At 47.8% G+C, this 10048-nt stretch overlaps 1 protein-coding gene across 2 annotated transcripts in view; it reads left to right on the forward strand.

The window, feature by feature from the left end:
* The window catches only part of P4HA3 (prolyl 4-hydroxylase subunit alpha 3), a 31588-nt gene extending 26681 nt beyond the window's left edge, over positions 1 to 4907 (forward strand). The window contains exons 11-14 of one of the 2 annotated variants that reach the window (XM_045555484.1): positions 2915 to 2983; positions 3413 to 3502; positions 4281 to 4432; positions 4711 to 4907. In XM_045555484.1, coding sequence (XP_045411440.1) covers positions 2915 to 2983; positions 3413 to 3502; positions 4281 to 4432; positions 4711 to 4843 — 444 coding nt within the window. In that variant the 3' untranslated portion in view covers positions 4844 to 4907. Of the gene's footprint in view, positions 1 to 2914; positions 2984 to 3405; positions 3503 to 4280 lie in introns of both variants that reach the window. The other variant, XM_045555485.1, reaches the window with a different exon arrangement.
* Positions 4908 to 10048: the final 5141 nt, after the last annotated feature.

The raw sequence follows: 10048 nt of genomic DNA on the forward strand, positions 1-10048 counted from the left end.
GAGTAGACTTTGGGTTTGGAGTTAGTGAACCTAATCCTGATTCTGCCACTTACTACGTGGCCTCAGCACAAATTACATCTATTATTTGAGCTCATTTTTCCCTGTGCTTCCTCACAGGTTGTTGTGAGATTCTGATTAGGTAATTTAAAGGGGATATCACTCTAGAAAATTCCACACACTATCATTGTATCCCACAAAGCAAGTATAGGAAAGGCCCCAGAGAGGGGACCTAGAAAGTGCCAGGTTATGCCCAATGCCTTCATCCTCAGGTTGGGTAAAGACCATCATAGACATTTCTAAAGACAAGCCTTGAGGTTTGTGGGAAACATTAGAGTAATATTGTACAGAGAAAATAGTCTTTAAGAAGTACAGAGACTCTGGCATGGTGGTTCAAGCCTATAATCCTCGCACTTTGAGAGGCTGAGGCAGGAGGATCACTTGAGGGCCAGGAGTTCAAGACCAGCTTCAGTAACACAGAGAGAACCCCACTCCCACCCTGTCTCTACAAAAAATAGAAAAATTAGCCAGGTGTGGTAGTACCCCACCAGTAGTCCCTGCTACTCAGGAGGCTGAGGCAGGAGGATCGCTTGAGCCCAGGAGTCGGAGGTTGCAGTGAGCTATGATGACGCCACTGCACTCCTGCCCAGGCAGCAGAGTGTGATCCTGTATCAAAAAAAAAAAAAAAAAAGGCCAGGTGCAGTGGCTCACGCCTGTAATCCTAGCGCTCTGGGAGGCCAAGGTGGGTGGATCATTTGAGCTCAGGAGTTCGAGACCAGCCTGAGCAAGAGTGAGACCCCCCCCCCCCCGTCTCTACTAAAAATAGAAAGAAATTAGCTGGACAACTAAAAATATATAGAAAAAATTAGCCAGGCATGGTGGCACATGCCTGTAGTCCCAGCTACTTGGGAGGCTGAGGCAGAAGGATCATTTGAGCCCAGGAGTTTGAGGTTACTGTGAGCTAGGCTGACACCACGGCACTCTAGCCCAGGCAACACAGTGAGACTCTGTCTCAAAAAAAAAAAAAAAAACGAAGTAGTAGTACAGAGGATTGAGTTGAAATCCAGTTGGTGATTTTCTGCTCAGATTGGGCATAAGGTCAGTCCAGTACAAAACAGTGCGAGGTGTTCAGAGGGAAGAGTTCTCTCCCCTCCCCACTGTTCTCATAGCCCACGCCCTGCTCATGAGCTTCATTGCACACAGAATAAGATTTTCTTTTTCATTTGTTGGGACATGTCATTCCTTTCCACTATTTTATAAAACCACAGGTAAAGGAATACAGGGAAGTCCAGTTCACCCCTGTTGTATCTTGCTTACATTCATGTTGACTGACAATAGAGGTTACAACAGAATCGTCCAGTTTGTTGGTTACTTGAATCAAGAAGCTAATTGCTGTTCCCATCAGCCTCCCCAGCAGGCTACAACGGGAGCCAAGGAATGCTGAAAGTCACCACTGCCATTTCCAGGTTCTGAACCAGCAAGTCAGTTTAGTTTCCATTAACATGTACCAATGCCCTATCTCCTATAGCTCTTGCTCTACAACACAAGTCAATATGGTGGGATCTGAATACCATAAGATTAAAGGGCATGAACCTTGTGGTAGAAAGTGCTAGGCAGGGTGAGGTAAGAGGCACTCTTGTGTTGGGTGACTGCTGAGAAAATAATTTAGCAGGATGTATCAGAAGTATTAAACTTCTGCACACCCTTTTGACCCAATAATACTAGTGCTAGGATTCTTTCCTATGAAAACAATCCAAAATGCAAAAATAACTATATTCATTAAGATGTTCAATGCAGTGTTGTTTATAATAGTAAACATCTGAATATAACCTAAATGTTCAAAAGCGTAGCACAATGGTTTTGAGCAGGGACTTCATAGTCGGCACTGGCTCGGATCAAATTCTCGCTCTGTCATGGAAGAGTCATGTGACCTTTTGTAAAGTACTTAATCTCTCTGAACTTGGTTTCTTCATCTGTAAAATGTGAAAAATAAAAACAATAATAGTCCTAACTCATGAGGAATAAGAGATAATATATTTGTGAGGACTTCAGGTAATGCCTAGCATATAGTTGGTGCTCAATAAATGTCCACTATTACTATGTAAACTATAACTGTTTTTCTCTGGATGGTAAGATGATAAGTATTGTTATTTTTAGTATTTTCCTGTATTTTAAAAAAGTTTATTATACATTTCCTTGGCAATCAGAAAAAAATCTTTGCACCAAGAAAACATACCCATAATCCTAGAATACACCAGTGATTACGCTCCTTAGCTTGGGGAGGATCTGAGTAATCAGAGAATACATCAGACGTGCAGTAAGTATGCCTATGATGCCCACCTTTCAAAATGAATCGTGTAGTCTAAACTGGTTCTCAAGTCACAAGTCATAATCCATTAGTAGGTCATGAGGTTAATTTAGCGGATTTGATCAGCATTTAAGAAAACTGCACTAAAATAGAACAAAATAAAATTAAAGACCAGAAGATATTTCACATAATAAGAATGTTTTATGAAACTTTTACTTCAAGGTGTGTGTGTGTGTGTGTGTGTGTGTGTGTGTGTGTGTCTTGGGTCATGATTTAAAATGTATTTCTTCCTGAGCATCTCAATCAATACAGTTTGCATCTACTTACTGTAGCCCTCAATAAAGGATATCGGCTAGAAGGGAAAAGAAAGGAGGAATCCAAAACATTGTCCCCTTGTGGCCCAGCAGACAAACACCAATGCCATTGAGTAGGAGTCCTTCATTCCAAAGTTGGATGATTGTCTTTCAAGCATTTCTCGCAGAGTTGAAATAGGGGCCCACAGGAAGCAATCTATGCAGAAATGACTTCAGCTGTTGGGCTCACGAACACGTGACAGAGTAGGGAAGTCAGTGGCTACTTTAACTCTGGCTTCTTCCTCTGGCATTGCAGCTGAGCTCGGTGGAAGCTGGAGGAGCCACAGCCTTCATCTATGCCAACTTTAGTGTGCCTGTGGTTAAGGTGAGTGGGGCCTGGTCCCAGAAGATGGGGGTTGGAAAAGTGAAGCACTAACACTGAACCTCCACGCTGTCTGCGCTTGCAAGCCGATTCCTGGGTGGGGGATAAAAGGAGGTCTTCCCTGATTGCTGCCATCACAGGTGATCCCACGTCTTCTTTGCTGCCACACATGTGCATGCCATTTGTTCCTCTGTTTCTTACTTTGTTTGTACTTTTATTACAAGTGGATGACTACATGTCTGTCTTGACTCTTCAAAGACAAGACACACACATGCAATTTGTGCCATTTCATGCATGCTTTGCCCCCAGACTGCATGGAGAGGTCTCTTGTTGAATGACATGCATGCATTTGTCCTTACTGTGTGCTTTCTGAGAACTGAGATTCGGGGCTGTCCTTCCCTGGGACTGAGCCCTCTTCTTTTCAGAATGCAGCACTGTTTTGGTGGAACCTGCACAGGAGTGGTGAAGGGGACGATGACACCCTTCATGCTGGCTGTCCTGTCCTGGTGGGAGATAAATGGGGTAAGTCCTGCCTTTTGGGGCATGAGAGGGGGTGGGGTGAGGGGTGCAGAGTAGCACAGCCTTCCCATTCCGAAGTGTCACTGCAGTGCCTCATCCTGTTGAGATGACCAGACTATGAATCCAGTGCCCCCAACAGATTGGGAGCCCATAAAGGGCAGGGGTCCTGTCACAGAGCAGGTGTCAGTAAAGGTTTCTGACCTGACCCGACCAGATAAGCCTTGATTCCAGAGCACAGCGAGGAGGAATATGGTGCTCCATCCCAGCCCTCTACCCCAAGGACAGAACCGGCACACCATTGCCTGTGTCACTTGGCACCTTCCCATGAGGAGGGTGGTCACACAAGGAAGAGATAAGTAAGCAGCGGACAGACAGGTCTATGTCATATATGTGTCCAACAGCACTTAGCTCCGAAGACAGGAAAGGTGGAAAAGGGGCTCTGCTGCTAAGGTGACACTGCCGGCAGATGCTGCCCCCTTTTCTCTCATGACTCTGGAAAGGCTTTGTGGGCTTTTACAGTGAAGGGTGAATGACCTTAGTTCCAATACGTTTGAAAATTAGCTTATAGGAGACAGGACCTGTTGGACTTTTTCCAGAGGACAGTGTCCTCTTTGTTATTTACCTGTGTAGTCCCTCGTGGGGCGGGGACTCGGGTGGGCAGGGGAGGTGCCAACAGTGCAGGGGGTAAGGCTAACTCACGCCCACGGCTGAGCACTGGTCTGTAGTGTCGCTGCTCTGCTCTGCTGAGCCTGCTGTCTGCTTCCTCTCCGTTCTCTCCCAGTGGCCAACAAGTGGATACACGAGTATGGACAGGAATTCCGCAGACCCTGCAGCTCCAGCCCTGAAGACTGAGACGGTGGTGGAGAGAAGCGGGTGGAGTCCTGTGGCTTCCCAGAGGAGCCAGGAGCCAGGAGCCAGGAGCCAGAAGCTGCGGTAGGAGAAGAGAAAGGAAAAATCCCTCCGTCAGCATTGCCTGTTCCTTGCAAATGGGAGGCCAGGAAGTAGTCTTTCTCAGGGGCCACCTGAGAATTTGCATTTGTTTCTGCTTCAGCCATGAGAGTCAGAGTGTTACAGACAGCACAAAGGTGGGGGCGGTGGAGGCTTGAGAGTGAAGTTTCTGGAGCTCAGTACTGTCTGTTGGGAATAGAACATATCAACCACCTCTGGGGTTTTGTCAGTGAGGCTTCTGCCACTTTGAACCTTGATCACAGGGAACGAGAAGTAGCAGTGAGGACTCCTGCAAGAGGGGCTAGCCCAGTGCTCACAGCTGGAAGCCCCCTCCCCACCGCCTTCTGCCAAAGCCCGAGCAGGGAGTGTCTCCATCCCAGAGTATACCCCATGTGAGCGGTACATCATATGATGATATTTTTAAAGTAGAAAGCAACTTTCTTTTCTTTTTATATGTTTTTTTAATACAGTCATTAAAAATGTTTATAAATCATTTTTCCCAACTGAGAATATTCTTACATTATAATGTTGAGTGAAAAAAGAAGCAAAAGTACACTCAGCCCTCCTTATCTGTGGGTTCCACATTTGTGGATTCAACCAACCTCTGATTGAAAATATTTGGAAAAAAAAAAGGATTGTTGTGTCCATAGTGAACATGTACAGACTTTTTTTCCTTGTCGTAACAACTATTTACATAGCATTGACATTGTATTAGGTATTCTAAGTAGCCTAGAGATGATTTAAAATATACAGAGAATATGCATGTTATATGCAAACATCACACCATTTTATATAAGGGACTTGAACATCAGTGAATTTTTGTGTCCATGGGGAATTCTAGAACCAGTCCCTCAGGGATCCCAAGGGACACTGTATAACATTTTATTTATGCCATAATCTCACTTGGTCACCCCCTGCCATTCTCCCCTGGCCACACTCCAGACACTGACACTCTTTCCAGTGCTCAGAACCAGTGTGCCCATCACCACTGCCTCGCTCCATCCTCAGGCCCGGTCCCTGCTGCCCCCTCCGTCTTCCCAGGCTGAGCTCTTCTAGTCATCCCCCTCCTGGCTCAGTGTCATTTCTGAGGGGCCTTGTCTGACCACCCTACCTATCATTCAGCCACTTTGTCCCATGTTAACCGATTTTCTTTATAACATTTATCTGAATTGAAATTACTTATGCATTTGTTTGATTTTGGTCAGTGCAGGGCCCACTATACCTTGTAAATCTGTAGCCCCCAAGCTCCGCGCCATGGCCTAGTACCTGTCCATGGCCTGTCCCAGCCTGTTAGGCCACCATCACCACCTGGGCTCTGTGTACACCCCCCAACCCCCTGCCCCATCCGTTGAAAAATTGTCTTCCATGAATCTTAGGAACCAGGCCGCACAGCAGGAGGTGAGCGGCAGGCAAGCCAGTGAAGCTTCCTGTCTTTACAGTCCCTCCTCATCACTGGCATCACTGCCTGAGCTCCGCCTCCCGCCTCCCTGCTCCCCCGACCTCTCTCAGAGGAAAAATTGTCTTCCATGACACCAGTCCCTGGTGCCAAAAAGGTTGGGGACTGCTGTTGTAAATGCCTCTATTTATAGCCCCCAGGTCACTGAATTTCAATATTTGTTTGTTTGCCAGGCTGCCCCCACTAGATTCTGTACTCCTCATTCCTCTTGGTAGCCCTAGAAGAAGGGCTGGTTCAAAATAAGTAGGCATTCAGCATTTTTGCAAAGGCAACCTTTGCGCTGCACTGTGGCTGACAGGTAGAGGTTTTTACAAGCGGAGTCTGGTGAGCGGCGTTTCCCAGCAGAAGGACCAGCAGGGCGAAGGCTGTGTTGGTGGGTGACTGTGATATTCGGGGGCTTGTGCTGAGAGGACATTTCAAGCTGCTGGTCTCAGGCTCAGTCACAGGGGTGTGCGCTTGTTTTGCTCACAAGGAAGCCGCACAGTGAAAGGTCTGGGGGGTTGGATGCTGCCCTCTCCCCACGCCGGCCTTAGAGCTCCGTGGTCCCAAGGGAAGGGCTCTGGTGTTCTAATACAAGCATCCTCAGAGCCTCCATGAGCACCTTGTCACATTCCCAGTATTTCTGCTGAGTGCGCCAGTCTGTCTACTCCAGCTCCAGAGGAACGGGCCTGAGACAGAAAGCTACTGTTTGCAGGCAAGAATGCTCCCCTTTCTTCACAGAACCCAGACTTTTCAGAATTGCAGCACGGATCTGAACTGTTCTTGGGGCTTCATGCATTAATTATTTAATGCTCATCTCAACCCTATGAGGTCCATGCAGTTACTATCTCCATTTGACAGATAAGGAGGCAGGTTCAGAGAGTTAGGTAACTTGACTGAGGTCCCACAGTCTGGCTCCAAACCTTGTGCTTTTAACACACGTGCTTTTAACAATGTCTGAGATGTGGCAATTACCAAACATCTTGAGCAGGTGACTGAGACCCAGGAAAGTCTGGCTACAAATTAAGCTGCTTAATGAGCATTCCCCGGGGTCAGGCCCTGGGCTCCTGGTGCTGTGGGGTACAGGCAGGTGCAGGATGCAGTCTCTGAGAGCTAGGCTGTAGCGAGGGAGATGAGACAAAGTACATCCAGAGTTAAGTGTCATTTAAGCACAGTGTGAAATGTTGCATTGCAAGAAGAGATGAATTACCACTGAAGCTGCACTCTGGAAGAAGGCGATCCTTGTGATTCGGGGTGCTTGAGAAAACTTCATTCTTTTATTCAAGTCACATTGACAAGGTGCCTACTCAGTGCCAGGCCCTTGCTGGCACCAGGGATGGAAGAGTTAGATGCTGACTTTGCCCCTAGAAATGGAGACAGACCCTTGGATCATCACAAGACAACGTACCATGAGTGGAGACATGAACAGGGAGCATGAAGAGGCTCCCCATAGAAGTTTTGTGGGAAGGAAGGATGTGAGGGAGACTTGAAAATGGGAGAGTCCCTGCAGGCCAGAAGGAGGGACAGGGCTGGACGTGCACGGGGGGCATGCCTGTCCCTAGAGCTATGAACAGTGGCACCTTGCTTTTGGTCAGTATGATAGTTTTCAAAGTATGTTGCCACTCCTCTTGAACCTTACCTGCCAGGGGGGAAAGCAGAATGGGTACGGGGAAAGCGAGGTCGGAACACACTAGAGCTGGGGCTGGACACCTGGTCTCTGTCTCCCTTAACACTGCTCTTGCCACTGGACGGCTTTCAAAGCCTCATCCCTCTACCACACCTCAGCCAGAGCGGAAAGGCCTAATGCTTTTCTATTTGCACTAGTCTCCACGCCCTCTGAAAGTCTGGCTAATCCTGCTAGAAAGTGGTGTGGCTTCGGGCTCCAAACAGCGCTTAGCAGGTAGCTAGCTAATTCTAAATAGGACTGACTGTGGCTTGGGGCATTGCTTGTTTGTAATTTTGTTTATTTCTTGTGCTGTTCTGTGAGCCTTGTTCAACCTGGGTTGCTGGTTTTGTGCTATATATCACTTGTAAGCCTCCCTCTAGGTAATATTCTTTACATTAATGACTTTTATCATTATCATTAGTAATCACATACCATTTACTGTAGGCCAGGCACTGTGCTAAGAACTTCAGTGTGTTTGTCTCCTTTAATCCTCACAATGAGAAAAGTACTATTATGCCCATCTTATAGATGAGGGAAACTGAGGCAGGGAAAGTGTAACATGCTTGAAGTCACACAGCTATAAAGTTGCAGAGGCAGGATTCAAATCCAGGTGTCTCCATCACCAGAGATCTTAACCAGCTCTCTGTTGTCTGCATTACATGTTATTTTGCTGTCGCTGCTTTGTTCCTGTTGGCAATAATATCTTTTGAAGCCAACAATTTTGGGGGGAAGTCTCCATTTTCCCAGGTGTGGGAAAGGTTTATCCATTGTACCACTGATGCCTAGTGGTTAAGAGCCCTGTCACATGTAGATATTTATTGAATGTACAAATGGATCATTTTAATTCCACAAATGCATAGTGAACACCTATTGTGTGACCAGCCCCATGCTAGATGCTCCCTGAGAGTCCCAGGGAAGGAGGCAGCCTGCTCGCTGCCCTTAAGACAAACTTAGCACGTGCCCGAATGTAAGAATGGAGAATCGGACATAGTCATGTGGAAGGCTGTGTGGCACTCATGCTAAGGAGGGGGGAGCTGGGAGCAAGGGGAGAACCTTATGGCCAGAGTGGGCTGAGGGCTTCCACACCGGCCCCAGGAACAAATGGAGAGAGTGAGAACGTGTGCCTGTGGAGGGTGGGGGCAGCGGCCACCTCGCTTGTCCCCCTTTCATATACAAGGGAGCAGGGAGAGCTGTCTGGGAGAAGGAAGCGAGAGGGTGTTGATTCTGGGGGACTCTTGTCCAGCAATGCCAAGTGCAGCACAAACTGTCCTTTCATGGAACCACTCAAAGAGTCCCCTGTTTGGGGGCGTTGGCTGTGCAAGCCGGGAGAAGCCAAAGGAGCCTGTGTGTAGGGGTTGAGGGGCAGAGAGGGGCACTGGGCTGCAGGTTGCTGTGTCCTCAGTGGAACTGTGAAATCAGCTAAGGGTTGCGGGGAGGAAACCAACATTTGTGCCTCCTCTTTGCCAGCTACTTAATGTCCCATATCTTATTCACAACACTCACCATCCCTTTTGGCAAAGGAGGAAAGTGGGGCTCAAAGAAGACTTCCCTGGGTTCACACAGCCAGGAGCAGAGCCAGGATCGAGAGCTAGGAAGGGCCCCCACCCCAGCTGCTTCTAACCTCTTGCCCTCTGTACTCTTCCCTCTCCCTCACCTGGGACCCCCTAGTTTCCTCCCCCTTGGGAATGAGAGCCGCCTCTCTCCCTTCTCCCTCCCTGCCCCAGTCCTCTTTTATGGTGGCTTTCTTTTCACAGGGCCCCTCCCATCAAGTGTTTGATCTGCCTGTGCCCTCTAAGGTTTGAGTGACAGAGGGTTCCCCTGTCCCTGCCAGGGGCATGTTTGCATCTGAATCGGGTACCCTGGTGAAACCAAAGATTATCTCAAAGAAATGAGGTGCTGGGGTGGATTCTAGGCCCCAGGATACCTGGCTGGTGATAGTTTTTTTTGGCTAAGGGTTGAAGGGCATGGCTCAGATGGAGACACCTCTACCTTCTTTAAAGCCCACAACATTTCAGATGGAGTGTGGCCATAAAATAGTGACCACCATGCCCTCTATTCATCACCTCATGGGACTAGAGGGCAGTAGTTATTTCCCCCGGCCCAGAAAGGTGCAGCAGCAACTTGCCCATACTTACCCAGTATGTCAGCGTCAGACCGAGACTAGAAGCAAGGTTTCCTGGCTCAGAGAACCAGGCTCTTCCAGAGTTCCATACGCGATTCTCAGAACAGGTGCAAATGTGGTACCAACCCTTGATGGTGCTTTAATGGGCACAGATTGTGTGTGTGGTCTGCCATTCCTTCATTCAACTAAGCATTCCTGATGCTGATTACTGATGTCACCTCTGTGCCAGGCCCTTTGCTGGGTCTGGGGACGCTGGGATGACTGATTGAGTCTCTGCCCTTGAAGAGCTCCCAGAGAAGAAAACCCACAATGACAATACTAGTGAAATAGTAATGAAAAGAGGAACATACAAAATGTTACAAAAGTCATGAGAGACAT

This window comes from Lemur catta, chromosome 7 (genome assembly GCF_020740605.2).
Source record: "Lemur catta isolate mLemCat1 chromosome 7, mLemCat1.pri, whole genome shotgun sequence".
NCBI classification, from domain to species: Eukaryota; Metazoa; Chordata; class Mammalia; order Primates; family Lemuridae; genus Lemur; species Lemur catta.